Here is a 21,334-nt window from a genome sequence, read left to right as displayed (position 1 = left end):
TCGTTATTTATGAGTTATAATCTTCTTAGTCTCATCTCAATTATCTCAGTACATGATTACATGTATTTCTACTGGTAGTTATTATTTGATCTAAAAACTATTGGGCTATATTAATTCTTTGATATATACCTGCTAATGTCTGATGCATGGTCTACTCTTTACTCAGGTAATTTGCTCTCCAGCTCCTTTGGTTTTTCAAATCATGCACTTGACATTGCAAGTAAGGTTTCAACATTGTTCTACTTCACATGTTTGTTTTCTTAAATCTTACCTTATATTTGACTTCACTCAATTTGTTGATAATTATTTTTCATAATCTTCTTGATATAATTTCATTATATATTATATTCCAAGTGATCTCAGTATATGATTCTTACTGTATGGTTGTCTTTAATTGATCTAAACATTATTGAGTTATGCTGATTAAAGTCTGTTAAAGTCACTTCATTATTCTTGATTAAAATTTGCTGTATTTGATGCATGATTTACTCTTTGCTCAGGTATCTTGATCTCCATTCATTTTCAATCATGCACTTAATACCTGCAAATAATCTTGCAAATAATCTTCTCCACATTGCTTGCATTACGATACAGTCTATACAGCTTATGGTTGATAATTTTTTTGAAATTATTTTTCTATATTTGTATCCAAAATGTTTTTCGAGCTAATGGGTTATTTTATCAGTCTTACTTACAAAGTTTGCTAATGTTTGATGCATGATTTACTTTTTGCTCCGGCAATTTAATCTCCAAATCTTCATGGTTTTCAAATTATGCACTTGACATTGCAAACATTTCCCGACCTACTAAACTCATGGTTTATAATTTAGTTAACTGATCTCAGTTATGACTAAATATTACTGACTGGTTGTTATCATGGTTATTATTTGATGGTTTTTCATCTAGTGGTTGCTATGTTCCATTACATTACTTTTAATTTATGTATGACATGTGTTATCATGCATTGCCTTTTGTGCAGCTTTGGGCTCTCTTGATTTCTAGATGATGCTCAATTCTACCAACTTTTGATCTCTACTTTGATAATATTACCAGTGCGTAAAGTGTGACTAGGCATACTCTTTTCCATGTTTATGCTTACAAATCTTGCTTCCGTGACTATATTACTCATAATTCTATCAACTATTGAAACTGCCTAGTAAATAGTTGCATGTAACTTCCTTGTTTTGAAACACTTATGCTTACAAATCTTGTTACTCACACATTATGTCATTTAGGCGTTCAAATTGCTGTACTTAGATGGTTGAGTATCTAATTGATGTGCTCCAAGTACATTATTACTACCACTTATTCCTCTGACAGCTATATTAGTAGTACTAGTTGTACATGGTCGATTGAACTGGTCTACGTTGCTCCTTCGATACTTCTGTGACGCTCCATCGATCCATGCATGACTACTTGACTACCAGCCTTTTAATGTATCACTATTCTTTTGTGTTCCATAATTGCTTTAACTGTTTTGCTCTGATGAACACTACTATTATGGTTTCTGTACTTGTCAATATTTATTAAGTTTATTTAATTTGAATTGATCACTTCTTAACTAAGTGATTATTTTTGTATTTTACACAACTTTTTTTTTTGCTATTGTTGTTAATTGTTTTATGTTCTATGTCCGATTTCATCCCTGATATCAAATTTGATCCATTTTCATTCAATTGTTCACTTAATTCACATAATGATTTTTTTGATGACTCCCAGAATCTCAGCTATGACAAAATCAATAGCTGCAATTATCTAGGTGGTGATGATTTGCCTGACACAACCGATTTTAGCACCAGTAACCTCTCAATCCTGCATCTTAACACCAGGAGCCTCAATAAACATGCAAATGATTTTTCAAATTATCTCTCCATCTTTGATCATCACTTTGATATTTACGGATTTAGTGAGACATGGTTTAACGATCAACATGAAGCCGACTTAGTCGACTTGACTAATTATTCATCTGTAAATTGCATGAGGCCGGAAAGACAAGGTGGTGGAACGTCGCTTTATATAAACCCAAACATAAATTTTCGCGAAAGAAACGATCTTAAACTTGAGTGTAGTCATTGCGACTCAGTGTTCGTTGAGATAAATCACAAGTCACAAAACACTATCGTTGGTATCATTTACAAGCCAGAATATGTGATTTTTGACGATTTTAGGAACCAACTTTCTAAAACTTTGGACATTATCGCCAGAGAAAAGAAAACATGTTATCTTTTAGGAGATTTCAACATCGATCTCTTAAAATACGATCAATGCTCAAAATCCAACCAATTTGTCAACTTGATCTTTTCGCATGATTTTTTCCCATGTATTGATCGTCCAACCCGTGTGGTTCGCAATCGGCATGGCGTAATTTCTTACTCATTAATCGACAATATATTTACCAACGATGTCTCAAGTAAACATAAGTCTGGCATCACTATTACAGATCTCACTGATCACTTCCCAATCTTCACTATTTCAAAGGGCGCCAGGTTCAATTCGCCACCCAAACCAACTGTTAAACGAGTCAGGCAACTCAAGCCTAATAACATCAAAGGCCTCAATAACGCCCTTTCTCTAACTAACTGGCATCTTGTGTATGATACTGATGACCCTGAGGTAGCTTACAATATGTTTAATGATAAATTACTTACTTTACTTGATATTCATTGTCCTATGAGAAACACTAAATCTAACAACCGTAATAATCCAAAAAAGCCATGGGTCACAAAAGGCCTGATAAAATCTATTAAAACTAAAGATAAATTATACAAAAAATTTATATCTAAACCCACTGATGATAATAAAACTAAATATACTAAATATAGGAACCACCTTAATAGCCTCCTCCGAATTGCCAAGAGATCCTTTTTCACCAAAGAAATTGAGCTCCATAATAATAACATGAAAAAGATGTGGTCTACTTTGAACAGTCTACTTGGAAGAAACAAACATTCTAAACTCCCTGATTTTTTCACTGATAGCTCTGGTACCAAAATCACTAATCCACATGAAATTGCCACCAAATTCAATGAGTTCTTCACCGACATTGGAACTAACCTTGCTGATAAAATTCCATCTCCTGACAGGGATTTTCAGGCTCGATCCACGCCTTCCATAATGAACAGCATTTTTCTATCTCCAACAACACCAGATGAACTAACTAAATTATGTGCAAAATTAAACGCTAGTCATAGTTCGGGTGTGGACGGCATCAGCACTATTCTATTAAAATCAATTATTAATAATATCAGCAAGGTCCTCTGTCATATCTTTAACTGTTCAATCAAAAACGGCATTGTTCTGACAAACTAAAAATTGCCAAAGTAACTCCAATTTTCAAGTCAGGGGACTCCCATGACTTTTCAAATTACAGACCCATCTCAATTCTTCCAGCTATTTCTAAACTACTTGAAAAGGTTACCTATAACCGAATTTATGACTTCATTTCATTTCACAATATCCTTAGTCCCAAACAATTTGGTTTCAGACAAAAACGTTCTACCTACATGGCTATCAATGAACTCTACACCAAAATTACCAATTATCTAGATAATAGGCTCCATACAGTTGGTATTTTCCTAGATCTTAGCAAAGCCTTCGATACGCTTAACCATGAAATTCTCTTAAATAAACTTGACACCTATGGTATTAGAGGCACTGCTAATAATTGGATACGCAGCTATCTTAATAACAGAAAACAATATGTAGTTTTCAATCAGATTTCCTCTGATATGACATCTGTCACATGTGGTGTACCACAGGGATCGATATTGGGCCCACTTTTGTTTTTAATTTATATTAATGACCTTCCTCTTTGTTCCAACAATGCGGACTTCGTCATATTTGCCGATGACACCAATATTCTTTTTTCACATAAAGATCAAAACTCCCTTGAAACTCTAGTTAACCATGAACTAGTAACCATTTCGAACTGGTTTAAACTAAATAAACTTTAAAAAAAAAAAAAAAAAACTAATTTCATGATTTTCAAAAATAAATACAGTAATATTCATAACAAAGATATTAAAATTCTCATAGATAATCATATTTTAGACAAAGTTCACACAACTAAATTTCTAGGCATATTAATTGATGACGATGTTTCATGGAAATCTCACACTTCCAATGTATCCAAAATGGTCTCTAAATATAATGGTATTATCCGTAAAGTCCGCCCCTATCTACCTCAGGAATCATTACATACACTTTATAACACCTTTGCTCTACCCTACTTATCCTACTGCAACATTATCTGGGCTGACAAAAATAATTCCCATATAAATTCATTATTCCTTATACAAAAAAGAATTATTCGGACATGCACCAACTCTCTTTGGCTTGCCCATACAGACCCGCTTTTTAAACAACTCAATACTCTCAAGGTGCAAGATATTTATTTCCATCAACTCGGAACATTTATGTTCCAATACCACCACAATCTCCTCCCAAAAGATTTGTCCATTAATGAGATTTTTAGAACTAACAAAAGCATTCACCATCACCATACTAGACAAGCCAATGATTTCCACGTTAAAATGTCCAACACCAAATTGGCTGATAATATAATTAGTATTCAAGGAGCCCTTTATTGGAACTCACTTCCCCAGTCTATCAAATCTTGTAGTTCAGTACCATCTTTCAAATCCAACTCTAAAAAAAAATCCTCATCAGCACATATGTACAACACTGATTAGCCTACACCTGCAGTTGTTGTTTTTTGGTTTTTTTTCCTCTTCTCATTTGTCAGGATCAATTTTTATAAAATTAATTCAGTATATATTTTTCACATCAAATCGGACCCGTTTGTCTGTCTGTTTGTATTGTTCCAGTCTTTAGTTATTATTATTATTGTTATTTTGTTATATTAAAATTATGCTATTTGATAAATTTTGTCAGCTCGCTTGGCCTTGTATGCAGACTATCACTTTTGCATTTAATTGTTTTTTGCTCTGCAGAACTATACACCATTTACCATGTTAATTTATCATTGCATTAAATATCTTGGTGTAGATTTAATTCACAAAATATTACATTAAATAGTTACCTGCTATGTAAGTTATAACTTAGCTTATTATTTAGACTCGTTGCAAGTGCACGTGCAATCATGTGCTTATGCTTTCACCCGGGCTAAATACACTTTTGTTATTATTGTACCGTAATACTTATGCCATGCCTGAACTGTTTTATATTATATTGGGATTTTACAACCCCTTTACACCTACTGTGTAGGTTTGGTTGTTATTTTCACCATCATTACTCATTGATTTATAATTGAAAGCTTAGCTCTTGTGATAATAAGTTTAATATACCTAACCCACAAGGCATATGTCTTGCTATTGTATTTATTATTATTCTAAAATTTTGTTTATCATAATTATTTAATATACTAACTTTGTAAAGGGTGCCACAACAACACGCTCTGCGTTCAGTGGCATCCTCATCATTTTCACCATATTATACGATGTTTGTAAAAGCTTTTTTATATTGTAATTATTGAATGGATGGAATTTGATGAAATAAAACTGAACTGAACTGAACTGAAAACGTGAAGTGACTCGAAATGACTCGACAAAATATATCCGACTTGACTCGACTCGACAGAATGGTCTGACTCGACTCGACTCGACTGACATCTTCAAATGACTCGACTCGACTCGGACTCGAAGGCTTCATGATTCGACTTGACTCGACTCGAGGGATCGACGACTCGACTCGACTCGGACTCGACTTTCCGTGACTCGACTACAAGTCTATGGTAGTTAATCCGATTAATTACGTCACTTCTACGGCGCATTGCCTGATAACTATAATTATGTGACCTTTGAGCGCTTGAGGATTGAAAAAAATCCTTCAAAAAAGTGTGTATGCAAGTGAAAAATTGGCTTCTTTGCAGTGCTATTACATTTTTTTATTCAAAATTTCTTAATGGATCGGTCACCAATTTTGAGCTTTTGTATTGACGATATACATGAAGTTTCATAAAAGACCTAAATATAGGTCTTGTCTTTTGGGAAACTTCATGTCTATCGTCAATACGAAAAGTCAAAAAAACTATTATGATGGTCGGCTTTTCCTCTTTTACGAAACTCAGGGAGCGGATCCTGGTTGCGAAGGTTATTTGTGGAATGTCCAGGGTGTGCGCTCTTGAAGCAGCAAAGTCCCTGAATTGCTGTTTAATGATTTATGGAATGATATGGGCCATAGTGGTCAGCGACAACCTGTATAGTGTGCTGAGGCTTGTGGATCAACGTCTAGGTGTTGTGCCTGTGCGTAGCGCACTATAAATCACTGCGCTTTTTTTTAGATGTTTACATTGCTTACATCTACATGTCTACTGTAGAATTGTATATTGGTCAATTAATGCATTGCTTGCATACATATTCGACCTGCTGATGAAGTAATTCATTGCTTATACTGCAAGAAGTAAAGTTATTCGCAATTTAATAGACGAAGGTCCCGTTTTAAAAGTGACAAACTAGCCTATACAAGGCGCAAAAAGATTCCAACAAGCGTGAGAAAGAGACAACACAGTTTCGTCAATGAAGCTTTTAAAAAGCAGTTTTTATTTCAGTTTTTAATTCTCTGTACTTTTCATAACTTTCATTTTATTTGTCAGTTTTCTTTTGTTCCTTTTGTTTTAAATTAAAGGCACGCATAAATTAGCCATTCACCATTCTCAAAGCAGATGTCTAGTCTGTGGAATTTTAAATAGGCTAGTTTGTCTAATCAAATGCTTGTAACTTTGCTTCTTGAAGTCGCATTAGATTCAATGGGATGTCATAATGTGCCTGATTAGATAGTGCACCTATTAAAAAAACAAATTTATTCCAATATGGTTCAGTTTTGAAATTGTGATTATTTTTCCAAGTGTAAGGATACTTTCTTGGCGCAGTATATATACCGAGGAGTATTGATGACCATACGCATTGCTTACATCTATTGTAGATCCGTGTATGAACAGCAGATCTGAGATTGATATTATTGAACAGCAACCCTCTTTTCTTGCAAATCAGTGTTTTTAACCCCAGTCCAAAGATTATGACAAGAGGGCACACAGTCGCGCACATACACCCACCCTACCAACATTATACCCCTACCCGCACAGATGTCTCAACCCACCCCACACCTCCATCCGGTACACCCCGCCAATACACCCCACATTCACCCCATCTATAGACTACATGCACCTCAGTGTAAATCACAATGCTGTACTCAGTGGGAATTAGAATTTGGTTTTATGTGGATATAGTTTACTTTACTATTGCATTAAAGTCATAATGTACGATCTTATAATATGAATTTGGTTAATTTTTTTCAAACCTGAAGTTCTTATGTGATGTTTACACATGTCACAACTTGCACCTAAATGGAATCAGCCAAATTTGTTGTGTTTGTAGGTAAACAGAGCAAAGTTCGACATAAAGTCATAATTCAAGAAATTATGACTTTATGTCCGCCCATAACTGCGTGTTAAACGGTCAAAATAACAAGCAGTGTTTCTTTCACGTTACCTCGTTATTTCAGCTCAAAATGGACAGAAACCATTCCCGATCATTATTACTAGTATTATTTCAGCATTTTGAGTATATAATGACAAATTTAAAATTGGAAGGAAATCGTACATTAAGCCTTTAACTGATCATGTCGCTACGAACTATTGAATATGATCATATGTGGGGGTGTGTGGAAGACGTGGGCGTGTGTCCCTCACCACTGCAAGCCCCACACACCCCACATACCGATAATCCTACATACACCCGCCCCACATCCCCTCCCCACACACACCCCGTTAGTTTTCCATTCTTTTAGTCGGCATCTTCAATTCCCACTGCTTGGCAGCTGATCTCCCATAGCTTTTTACACATAGCATCGTCTTTTACTACCGAAGACCTTAGTGGGCGTGGTTGACAAGGATCCTGAGAGATCGGTGATGGATTCATCAACAGCGCAGTGGATGTTGCCTTGTGCACCTGTGCGCTCATTAAGGAGAAATAACATGCGATGGGAAAAACAAGTGAAGGAATATGCATAAATCGTTGTTTTTTTCGCATACTGACTAACCGCAGATAACTATAAACTGCTCCTTTCTATTTACTGACTGTAGCGGTTTATTTTTTATTTTACAACCGGCTTTACCAGAGTCACATTAAAATATAACCTAAATTTTGAAGCAAACAGGGAAACTCAAAAGGGAATTGAGACTGGAGACTTCTTCTTCTTCTTCCTTATTAGTGCCTCCCTCATATGTACGAGTATTATAGCACTGCGTACAAACAAGCTGTACTTATTTTTACTCTGGAAGCTAGAGTTGATGAGTGTATTTTTGAAGTACAGTCAACAGTACCAGGACGATCCCCTGCTCTTTTCGAATAGCTTGTGACATAGCATTAATGTCAGAAAGTACACGATTAAGAGATCGCAAATATGACGGGAACAAAGGAGGGGCAACTCAAGATGGTGACAGGAATGGCATGAATGGGAGAAACAATTGGTGACAACAAAACGCTAACTTAATATTAATTTACATTCCTGAATTACGTTTATTATATGATGTCAAGATGTATCAAGTTGGTATGAAACTGTATGAAATGTATGATTACCTGGAGTAGAAACCCGGTATAATTGTTGTATCTGTTTTACAAATGTACCCAGTCAGCTACCTGCACAACCGATTCTTTTGTTCTGCAAGGCTCACTCAGTCATTTAATGAGGCAATACAAACGATCGAAATTGGTGTTGAAATGAGCAAAATTTTGAGTTACACCTTTTCAGTGTAAATTTTTTTCTCAGCCAAATGAAAAGCAATAATTTTCATTTTTTCAGTAAATGGCTGGAAAAACTATAATGCTTGATACTGATTTTTTTTTTAATCCTGGTGTTAAACTTAGGCCTGAAATTCAGTCATTTAGTGTAAGATATTCGATTTTTATAGGCTTCAGCTCGGCCCGCGAGCTTTTCTTGGATCAACCTTTTAGCTTTTCAAAGTAATATAGTTCGCTAATGAAGGATTTTCCCCAACTTTCTAAAGCACATCACCGTGAGCTATATATCATAGTTTTGTCAGAATTTCCGTTTTGATTTCACCATCTTTCACTGTCGGCTGAAAAAATTTCTAAATCAACACGTGAAATCTAAAGGCTAGGACTAGCATTGTGGATCGATATCCCTGGGTTTAATAGGAATACCGGCATGGCTATAGTGTTGCCAGAACTTCAATATAGCAAAGAAATTCCCAGACCTATAGCGCTCCTACTGATCATGTTTAACCAGAACACCCAATTGGGGATTTAATCGCTGGTCGGGCAATTTGCTTTCAATGAAAAATTGACCTGGATAACAACAAAGGAAATATCGACTATTTCAGCTGGTTGCTCTCGAGATAAAAGTACTCACCATTGCCTACTTTTACTTAGTTTGACATTTTCGGAGACTGAATGGAAAAAGGGTAAAACAAAAACGGAAATTCTGACAAAACTATAACATATAGACCCCCACGATGTGCTTTACAGAGGTGGGAAATATCTTTCTTTAGCAAACTATGTTAGTTTGAGACGCTAAAACATGAATTCCGTAAAAAGCTCGCAGGCGAATTCAAGGCCTATAAAAATCAAAAATATCACACTAAAAGACACAATGTGATGCTTAATTTTAACACCAGGATTTAAAAAAAATGTATATCCAAGCACCAAGTTTTTAACTGACATTACTGAAGAAGAAAAAATATTGCTTTATATTTGACCGAGAAAATTAATTTCATAGCAAAAAGGTGTATCTCTGAATTGTGCTGATTTTTACATGTATCGATCGACTTTTAGCGCGACTAAGCATTTCTAAAGAATTGGTTGTCCAGGCGGCAGACTGTACCATGCTAAGCAATATAGATTACTCAATCGAAACATGGTCCTAGACCGCAGATGAGATACTAATTTTGAGATAATCGTTGTAAGGACACAAATATGTATCACTTCCCAATATAACGGAAAGGCCCAAGAGTTTATCCCGGGATTACTTTTGACTGTTATATTGGTGTACACGAAACCCGGATGTACGCTATAGGCGGTAACCTCTGTGCCTTTCAAACGACGGGCCAGCTCACGAGTGAACATAACATTTGCCGCTTTGCTGTAGGCATAATCATTCAGTCCTGGGTACCGCAATCCATCTGGTGATTTTGGCTTGAAGTCAATTGCAGTGACGTACTCATAAAAGTTTGAAGTTACCATTACAACACGCGATGGTGAACATTTCTTAAGACGTTCCAGGAGAAGGAGGGTGAGCAGAAAGTGGCCAAAGTGGTTTATGCCAAATACAGACTCAAACCCGTCGACTGTTTGCGTAAGAGGCCCAATATTATAAGGGTATCCATTGGTTATACCTATTATATAAAAATCAGAATAATCAGAAACAAGGTTATAGGATCAAAATACAACTTTGGAAACACGCAAATTTGAATAATAAGTTCCAAAGTTAGGTAAAACTCAACAGGTCGCAAGTTCTTCTCAAAATGTTTTTACATTTTAAATGAAATGAAATGGAAAATAATCCTCCATTGTATTTGTTAATTTAAATTTATATTGTATCCTGTATTGCTTTCTCGTCTCTCTATGTTGAATTTAATTGAATAAAATGCGTCAATGAATCGTCAAGAAAGTATTACATTGGTAAGCTAGTAAGCAGTGGCGACACGACGGAGAGAGAATGGGATGACATAAGCCCGATATTGATATAATATTGGATGGCTGAGCATGATACCATAACATATCGGATGAGTCATAAAAATATCGGACGAGCCAACGGCGAGTTCGATATTTGTATGACGAATCCGATATGTTATGGTATCATGCGAAATAAGCCATCCAATATTATCATTATTAGGTTTTCTTAACTCCTAATAACCCTGAAAAAATAATAATGAGAGTTATTGCCCCCATACCCTGACGCCACCACTGGTTAAGGTTGCCTTACCAGCATTGTTTACTAATATATCCAATCTCTCCTCTTCTTCCAGAAACCCAGTGGCAAAGTTTCTCACTGACTCCAAACTATTCAGATCAAGATGGCGGTACGTCACATTAGTACTCTTGGAACGTTTCGACACCTCTTTCACGGCTTCCTCGGCAAGATTAGGATTCCTACAAGCAAGAATGACACGAGCACCGCGACGAGCTAAATCGATAGCTGTTTCCTTACCTATGCCGGAATTTCCACCTATTATGAACGAGAAATTCAGAGATATTGAGGTTTTTTTTCACAAATTCAAAGATTGTTTTAAATGGAGACTTGACATAATTATACACACATTTTGAGGGGAAATTATTTTGGTATGTCACAGGGATGATATTGTCATTTTGTGCATTCCTAGAACCCTTCCTCACGATTTAGCTATAACATTTGAAGACCTGAGCGCAAGAAGACCGTAAGTCCACTTGGCCCCTCAACATGTATACAATAAAGTTACGTATATCATGTGTAATACATGTTCCAGGGTGAAAACATCATGAAAGGTTGTGAAAGATTTGTTTTGGCCCTGAACATGTATAAAACATTACCAAACTATAGGAAACTATACGTAACTTTAGTGTATACATGTTGAGGGGTCAAGTGAACTTACGGTTTTCTTGTGCTCAGGTCTTCATTTGCACTTTTCAGGAATTGCTATTTTATCTAGTATTCTTAAACACTTGAGGATGTTCATGCAACCATATTGGTTCTTATCCGTGTAATATGACACGATATCACACACTTTAGCGACTGTCTGTGGGTGTCGACGCGATACTCGTACGCGCTATTTGAACAAATCGTAGGTGTATAGCAACAACTGGACTGATCGATTCTAATTCCTAGGTAAGTTCGTTGTAAAATGTAGGATTTAATTTGATTAAAATCTGTAAATACATGTGCTTATATATTTATTTGAAGTGTTTAAGAATGAGAATAAAGGTATTGTGGCGTAAAACAACTCGGCTTCGCCTTGTTGTTTTACTTAAAATAATGATGTCGTTCGTATTACATGAGACGATAGATGCACTCCAGCGGCTAAAAAACAAAACCGTTAACCCTAGAACTACGAAGATTTTTTATCCGTCACAAAAAACGCCGCGTTTAAGCCCACACAACCTAAGCTAATCGTAGATACATCCTTTGCGCTCAGTTCATACTACGTCGCAATTACTTTGCGGTGCGGTTGCGTTGCCGATATATCGATTACTTTTTGCCGCAACTCAACGTAACTCGTCGCATTTCCAAGTTAAAATATATTTAACTTCATTGTGATACCGTCGCACAGTATTTTGCAGTACGATGCAGTGCAGCAACCCACTTCATCATAAAACAATTGCGGTGTATTTTGAACGGACCTTTATTATATTATTATAGACCGAGTACAATATTCGCACACGAAAGTCTATAAACCATATCACAAACTAATGAATATCTCTACCAGTTTGAGTAGTGTAACAAATGTTATGGCAAATTATTGAAAAATTATTATTTTTGACATTGAAGTCCTTGCAGTAAAATTAATAAATCTAATTATATTTATTTAAAGTATGTGTAGCTGGGAGGAATTTATGTTTTAATTGTCACAACATATCTTACCTGTAACTATGACAGTTTTTCCACATAAGGAAATGCTGCTTGTACAATATCTACGATACCCATGTACTCGATACCAAAAATAAACGTATAGCATCCCCAGCACGAATAAAATTACCAAAGTGTAACCCATTTTACCACGACCTTTATATATTTGCGAATAATGTGTGAATTCAACTCTTGCAGATGAGGACGTCGCGTCGCAGAGTGGACAGAGGTTAAGAAATTATAGGCCTACGGCGGCCGCCGATAACAGGACAGCAGACACCACGATGATACTAAGTCCGCTTTAAAACAGCTCACCCAACGCGCCCATTCTCATCTCACTATGGACCACAATGGCCTCATCCCAATGGCATAGTTCAATTAACTCAATTAAACAAACATAGTGCAAAATATGACCTCAAATTGCAGAGTATGAGTTTTTGTACCCAAATGTTCAAAGGTCATTCAATGAATGTACAATTGTATTAGGCTTGAAGAACTGTGCCCAGATATATAAGTATGTTGTGGATCCTAGTGTCTGTTTTCAAATAATCTAATAACGCTGATTATCAATTTTGTGCTAAAAATAATTGGTGTTTTGGGGAAATATTCAATCTTCAATACGAAAGGTCAACATTTTCCATTGATCGTCGGCTTTTCATCCCAGCTACACACACTTTAAGTACATATCAATAGATTTATATAATTTACTTCGGGGACTGTTAAATATCAAAAATATAAATTTTTAATCATTTGCCATAAAATGTATATTATATCGCGAATTTCAAAAAATCTAAATTATTTGATATCATCAGGACATTCATTCTTCGTATTCAGAATGTAATTCGATATGTCTGATGTGCTCTCATGTCCCACAAAAATATTGTCCAAACGTTGCTACCAGAGCCCTTAAAAACGATATTAAATGAGGATTGGGTCGTATAGGCTAGTCAAATTAAAAAATCACCCACCCTAACTGCAACAGAATCAATTTTGCATGTGTACATCTCCCAAAAGCTCACACAGAAACATATCAAAGTCCCCAAAAATCCAAGTATTGGAACAGTGCATAGAGTCTAATTTGCATAAATCCAAAATGGCCGCTCATGCAGGGTGTGAAATTTCAAATTTGGTCAAAGCTTGCTAAAAAACCATACCAAGTAGTTCTCTTATCATATGGAATTAGAAAAAGTATAGTTTGACCTATCTCCGATGTACATTTCTTGAGTTATAGGGGAAAAGGTCAAATGTCAAAATTTGGACTCCACAGGGGGCAAAAAAACAACAACAATTCTCTGATTTTGTTCAAAATGATCTCATATTGTTCAGCTTGCAGAAGCATTTAACAAAAAGAATAGTTTGCCATATCTCAGGTGATTTGTTTAACGTCGGCAAAGAAGATCAAATTGCATTGAACCGTGTTGACCTTGACCTATTTTGTGCTGTTACCTATATAACAAACTCCAAAACAATGCAACTTTTATCATTTTGATTTATTTTCGCCAAAGGAACAATTTGAGACCACTTGGATTTTAAAAAATTGCAGCATATTTCAATTGTAAAGGCCCTACAATTTGACCTTTGACCTTTTTGCCTATAACTCAAGAACTGTATGTCGAAGACTAGTCAAACTATACTTTTCCTGAATCCTTATGACACGTGCAATCCATTGGTATATGTTTAACAAGATTTAACCAACTTTGAAATTTCAACCCTTAGACATTAGGCACAGTTCCACTACTTGGATTTTTGGGGACTTTTGATATGTTATCAAATATGCTTTTCTGAAATGAATGGTGATTAAATGAATTCTGTTTCAATTAGTGGTGGGCTAACCCCTTATTTTTCTTGATTTGACTAGCCTATATGATGATTTCAGTATCGTATGTCATTGAGCATCAATCATATCAATGACGTTAAACTTTTCGGGTACAATGATTTACGTACCTGGATATTGACAGGTTCATAGAGTGTACGATTGATATTCATGATCAATGTCCTATCAGTGTCAACATTTATCATTTCAATTACTCAATATTTTCAAGATTATATTGACGTGTGCTCTAATTTGTTATGTGCACAAATGGTCAACTCAACATTATCTTACCAGTCACCTACCTGGACAACCGATTCTTTAGAAATGCTTAGTCGCGCTAAAAGTCGATCGATACATGTTAAAATCAGCACAATTCAGAGATACACCTTTTTGCTATGAAATTAATTTTCTCGGTCAAATATAAAGCAATATTTTTTTTTTTCTTCAGTAATGTCAGTTAAAAACTTGGTGCTTGGATATACATTTTTAAAAAATCCTGGTGTTAAAATTAAGCATCAAATTGTATCTTTTAGTGTGATATTTTTGATTTTTATAGGCCTTGAGTTCGCCTGCGAGCTTTTTACGGAATTGATTTTTAGCGTCTCAAACTAATATAGTTTGCTAAAGAAAGATATTTCCCACCTCTGTAAAGCACATCGTGTGGGTCTATATATTATAGTTTTGTCAGAATTTCCGTTTTTATTTTACCCTTTTTCCCTTCATGCTCTGAAAATGTCAAACTCGGTGCTTTTATCTCGTGCGCAACCAGCAGAAATAGTCGATATTTTCATTGTTGTCATCCAGGGCAATTTTCCATTGAAAAGCAAAGATCATGAAGATTGCCCGACTAGCGATTTGGTAGCCCAAATCCCCAATTGGGTTTTCTGGTAAATGAGGTGAATTTTAAAAATTTGCTCCCGTGATAGCCTACAATTTCAATTTATATGGATTCCATGATTATGAAAACCATTTTGTCTGTCTGTGTGTTTGTTTACCTAGGTTAGTCCGTATTAAGAGACGCACGCTTGAGGTTCATGAAAATCCACGGTCCAAACCTAGAAAAATTAGCGTATTATTATAGGGGATTTTAATCTTCTGTCCCTCCTATCTCCATGTGAATTTTGTATGACCTACCCACCGCCCCCCCCATCGCGGGTTGCCATTTTCATTACACCCTTCAGACTTGTGTTCGGGTTTCTGTAGAGATTCATCAGTGTTCGGGTTTGTTTTTAATTTGACACGTAGGCCTATATAGGCCTAACCATATTTGTCATAATTAAGCGCTATACCTAAATGTATAGCTATGCTATATATTATTATGTAATATCATGTACATGTAGGCCTGTAGGGTGGGGTGGGTGCAGAGGTGTGTGAGGTGGGTAGTGGGGGTGTATGTAGGGAAACTTTGGTGTGGTAATCAACACACTTTAACCATGACTTTCAATGCAAGGCTTATTGTTGCCACAAATGTTTTTTTTCCTTAAGGTTATTTAATAAGTTTTTATAAACTTCCATGTTTAACCTGGTATTGTTTTGGCTGCTTCATTCGGGCCTATGACTTTCGGTGGGTTTCCAAAAGCAGTTTCAAACAAACACAAGCAAAAGGCACCATACCCAGTCACCTTCATGACAATTGAAACACTACGTCAAGTATTAACATCCAAGTTATTCTGTTTTTAGGCAAGCAATTTTAAATAATTGCTTGAACAGGTTTTGTTTAAAAACAAAAACCTGTTTAAGTTAACAATGAAAATGAATGGTTCTTATAAGGCACAATCTCTGATAAGGAACTCAAAGAGCATAAAGCACGATATTTACAAACAAACATAAAACAATCAATTTATAAAGATGTTTAAAAACAAAAACCTGTTTAAGTTAACAATGATAATGAACGGTTTTTATAAGCCACAATCTCTGATGGTTCTTATAAGGACAATCTATTTCTGGCGTTTAAATAACGAAAGTCTGGGGCGTTACGCCGGGGCGTTACGAAGGTTATTTCTTTGGAAGTGTGTTCCAAACAGTTTGCTTGATCATAAAACATACAGCGTAATATAATGTTTTGTAAAAAAGAAAGTTTTGTTTAAAATATTGCCCAATTGCATGTAAGCCTTCGGGCAAAGTTGTTTTGAGGAGAAGCAAATTTCAACACATTGGTCCGAATCACTCACGTGATGATGAAATATCCTCATCGTGCTATAAACATGATCAGTATAGGAGCGCTATTAGGCCTGTGAATTTCGTTGCTATATTGAAGTTCTGGCAACACTGTATCATGCCGGTATTCCTATTAAACCCAGGGATATCGATCCACAATGCTAGTATTATTAGCCTTATATTTCACGCGTTGATTTTGAAAAAATTTCAGCCGGTGAAAAAAATGGTGAAATCAAAACGTAAATTCTGACAAAACTATGATATATCGCTCACGGTGATGTGCGTTAGAAAGTTGTGAAAAATCCTTCATTAGCGAACTATATTACTTTGAAAAGCTAAAAGGTTGTTCCAAGAAAAGGCTCGCGGGCAGAGTTTAAGCCTATCAAAATCGAAAATCTTACACGAAATGACTGAATTTCACGCCTAAGTTTAACACTAGGATTTGAAAAAAAAAAAAAGTATCAAGCACTACAATTTGACCTGACATTTACTGAAAAAATAAAAATGATTGCATTTCATTTGGCCGAGAAAATTAATTTTACATTGAAAAGGTGTAACTCAAAATTTAGCTCGTTTCAACACCAAATTCGATCGTTTGTATAACTGTTACCGGTAATAACAAACGTTGGGCCCATTAACCAATTTAATTTATTCCAGACCAGAATACACTAAAAATCATTAAAATTCGTATTAAGGTATACATTGCAGTACTGAAAGCAATCTTACAACCTTAATTTGTCTACACGAACTTTCAGTTTTCACTCTCGTAATGGAAAGCCATCATGGACAAATCTATACCAGATTATAATTTTATATTGTTCATGTCAATCTCAGAATTTATAAGCATTCGAGTCGTCCCTAAATTATACTTTTAAAATCGACTTGAAGTTAAACATCATTTTACACTCATCTCGACAGCAGGCCCGTAGGCAGAATTTATTTTTTGGGGGGGTACGACAGCCTCAAAATGGACCTTTTGTGAATTTTGATTTAAAAAAGGGCTGATTTTCAAAGTTTTTGAAGAAAAAGGTGGACCTTTTAATTCAGATTTGCATGGGGGGGGGTGGGGATCGCACCCCGAAACTTTCAACAGTAACAGCTGTTAACAACAATGATCACGAGTTCGCTTCTTACGTTTCAGGTGTTAATTTACCTTTTCAGTAAGTCCTATCAGCTAGCATGATAAGCCTTTTCTGATCACCTCAGATGTCGTCTTTTGACGTCACGCCAATGCGCACATCCAGAGGATGATTTAAGGAAGCCCCATCATGCACTGTAAAAGTGTTATCACTAGAGTTTCAACTGCCACTTTACTTTTCAAATCCCATTGAATTCTGTACAAAAGATGTTGTTTTAGAACTGTATGTGTCATAATTACTAGGTCGATTTCAGAACAAAAGTGACGTATGCACAAAGGATAATTCACACCTTCTGTAGATAACATAAAATGTGAAATCGACCAAAATTTTGAATGTGTTTTTATTCAAATTTAACCATGCACGTCTATGCATTGGCCAAGCAGTGGTGTCATGTTCACTCACACAGCTGTGCTAACCGCAAGTTGACCCCAGTGGAGTGTTGGGGAGTGCTTAAATCATCCTCTGGCGCACATCGTTCTGCGAACAGCGTTCAAAGCCGTGAAGTGCGCAAAAACGATATGTGCATCGGCGTGACGACATCTCAGGTCTGCCTGAACTGCAAAGGCTTATGGGATTTGCCGAAAAAGGTTAATTCGTTCAGTTTTTTAAGAATTACAAAAAAAGTTATTTCTAATTCTATACTTTAAAATGTGAAATGTATTGCCATTTTCTCAACTTCGAAAGGTTTGGCCACTTGTTCATGGTACCATGGGTATACTGACTGCGGCCTGTATGCGAAACATTCAAAGTTCACCATTCTTCATATCTTGAAGTTCTTTGCCCATAATCAATCATAAAGATTGGACAAAATACTGCTCAGGTTAAATGGTCAGGGGGTGTTGTCTTTAGTGTTTTATAATTTAGTTTGTTTAACATATCATGAACGACCCTAGATGAACTTTGTGTTCAAATAAGCAATAATCTGGTCAGGTTTTTGACACAAGGATGGACACAATTGCAAACGCTCTAAAACTTACGATAAGTTGTTGGAGTAAAAGTTCTAAATCACGCAGAAATTTAAATCTGGACTTGAAAATACATGCAGGCAAGTGACGATTTCAGGTTTAGAAAGGTGATTGGTAGCAATTCAAATTGTAAGTATTTACTTCTTTTTATCCGATGCGTGTAGCAAAATTTTTAGTGGATGCAAATTGGGCTATTCTCCCATCTCTCTGCCCCTGCTCTTCCTCTCTCCTGTCTTTTTCCTCTTTCTCCCTCCTTTTTCCTCGTTTTTCCTTGCACTAGTGGGCGCACAGCGATATTTCCCAGGGGGGGTGGGACGTTGAGTTTTCGATACTAGATTTGGGATTTTGAGGTTGCAAATGGCGCGAAACTTTGTGTTAAAACCAATGGTGACATATCCGCTAAGATCGATTACGATGCCCAATTTCCGTCATCAATATCATTTAAACTACCGAACGCACCTCCACAAGTTTTGGAATATAGCTAGAAAACGTTATTTTAAGCAACTTTTTTCGGCTCACCTCAGAGGTGGAGCGAAGAAATTTTGAGATAAAAGCATTTGAAATTTGAGATTTCGCGGGGTTTTTGGGGATTTTAGTTTAAAATTTGCCGTTACATTAATCTCTTCAACAGACTCAAAAGCAGTCGGTTGTGTGGGAAGAGGTTATAGTAGCGTACTGGATGCACTGTTTCATAGATGGACAAGTACATTGTAGCTCGTCGCCACTCGCCGGTTATTTCCTCCGTTATTTCCTGGTGATACGAAGCATCAGCATGGAGAAGTCAGCTCTTCTGTTTACAAACAAACTAATAGCTCTGTTTACAAACGTGATGACAACCTGAGCATAATATACTTGATGGTGAGTGTGCGGAGTATTAAATTGGAATAGTAATTTCACTGAGTCGCTTTTTCGAGCTCACTGTTTTCGTAGGGTCACGGACACTGCCACTGCACTGACAATGACTGACTGATGCAGAAAGCTTATAATTATTGCGAGCGAGCACACTGATCAGTGCATGATGTCCCGCATGATGTACGTGTCTCTAGTCCACAATAATTATCCATCTCATGATCTATTATAATTTATAAACTGTCACTGTAAACTGTGTAACCCTGACCATGCTGACCCTGGCCATGGTAATTGCCGTAATTGTAATTTCACTAAACTTTTAACCCTTCGTAACTCATTACCGTTCGACGCGTTCACGTTCGTAAAGTTACGAATACCCAATGCTAGATGTAACTTAAGGGTACTGTTCGTAAGTAAGTTGAGTGAAATGGAACTTTTGAGACTTACGAAAGCTTTGTAAAGCTTAGTCAAGTTAATGAAATGGACACCTTGGTCAAACTGTAAACCCAGGGGTTGGGCGCTGGGGCACTTAACACAAATGACCATACAAGTATGTTCCCCCGGAAAGACCCCCTATTTTGGATTTTGCAGCTCTGAAAGACCCCCTATAAGTGACCAAACTAGAGCTCCAAAAGACCCTTGATTTTGATAATTTCAGCTCTAGAAGGTTTTGTCAGGCAATTTTCAGCCAGAAAGCCGGACCCTTGATTTTGACTGTTCGCAGCTGCAAAAGTGCCCATTTTGCTTGTTTGCAGCTCCAAAAGACCCCCTTTTACCGGGGCAGCTCCCAAAGACCCACCACTTCAAAATTCCAGGGAACATACCCACCAAATTTTGTTGATGTGCCCCGGGCACATCAACAAAACAGTGCCCCCTCCCCCGGCCGTAACCCTGCCTATCCCCTACTACCCCTGCTAACTAGTGACGTACTTGACGCTTTAATGTTTTTTGTAATTGTAGTAGGCCTACAGCTTTTAAATGCATGTATGTAAACACGGCAGTAATTAATTGAGCCAACTCATCCGATTTAAATTTGAATAAACATTACTGGAGTTTGCACAGACATCACTCTCTCGAGGAAGTCAAATGGACTATTATGCCTCGCCGACTTCGGGCAGGGGGGGGGCATTTTGAATGCCGAGCCCTGACCATGTCTCGGCCCCATACAACATGGAATTTCCCCAATCGCTTTCCATGGACTACCAACATTTGATCGTCTTGGTGCCTAGCAGGAAATTGCAGAATTGCCTGGCTGTCCTGCCTACTGCCAATATGAACTTTTTATTTATCATCAGGATGATGGATTATCTCGGAATAATTAATTATCTCAGAATAACTGATTATCTCAGAATAATTGATTATCTCAGATTCTCAGGGGTGGTGCAATAATTATGTGTACCCCCGGGGGTGAATTATAGGGGGGGCAAAGATTTTTGGCAGGCCAAAGGGGGGCAAGCATTTTTGGCAGGTCGAAAGGGGGGTCAAGCGATTTTGGCAGGTCGAAAGGGGGGGGGCAAGCAATTTTGGCACAGATATTTTGGGCACCGTTTCTATATTACGCCCTAAAAAAAGGCGTAGGAAAACGTTACGAACACGTTCAAATATGCAAAATTTCCTGCTCGCTGCGCTCGCATTATATGTTAAGACATTTTAAGGTTTTAAATTCGGGTTCCCCAAAATCTTGCATGTGTAAGGGGGGGCAAAGATTTTTGGCACGTCAAAAGGGGGGCAAAGGTTTTTGGCACGTCGAAAGGGGGGGCAAAGGTTTTTGGCACGGCAGAAGGGGGGGCAAGCGATTTTGGCAGACCATTTTGAGAATTCACCCCCGGGAG

General features: G+C 36.8%; 1 protein-coding gene across 1 annotated transcript; it reads right to left on the bottom strand.

The window, feature by feature from the left end:
* Positions 1-7,854: 7,854 nt before the first annotated feature.
* LOC140167761 (retinol dehydrogenase 12-like) lies at positions 7,855-12,688 on the bottom strand. The gene is made up of 4 exons (XM_072191052.1): positions 12,595-12,688; positions 10,935-11,205; positions 10,007-10,329; positions 7,855-7,967 (listed from the first exon to the last, which is right to left on the bottom strand). The coding sequence occupies exons 1-4, from the start codon at positions 12,686-12,688 to the stop codon at positions 7,855-7,857; spliced, it is 801 nt and encodes a 266-aa protein (XP_072047153.1).
* Between the last annotated feature and the right edge of the window lie 8,646 nt (positions 12,689-21,334).

The sequence above is a fragment of the Amphiura filiformis genome, chromosome 13, assembly GCF_039555335.1.
Source record: "Amphiura filiformis chromosome 13, Afil_fr2py, whole genome shotgun sequence".
NCBI lineage: Eukaryota > Metazoa > Echinodermata > Ophiuroidea > Amphilepidida > Amphiuridae > Amphiura > Amphiura filiformis.
The sequence above is the reverse complement of the archived record's forward strand: the minus strand, read 5'-3'. Positions and strand labels throughout refer to the sequence as shown.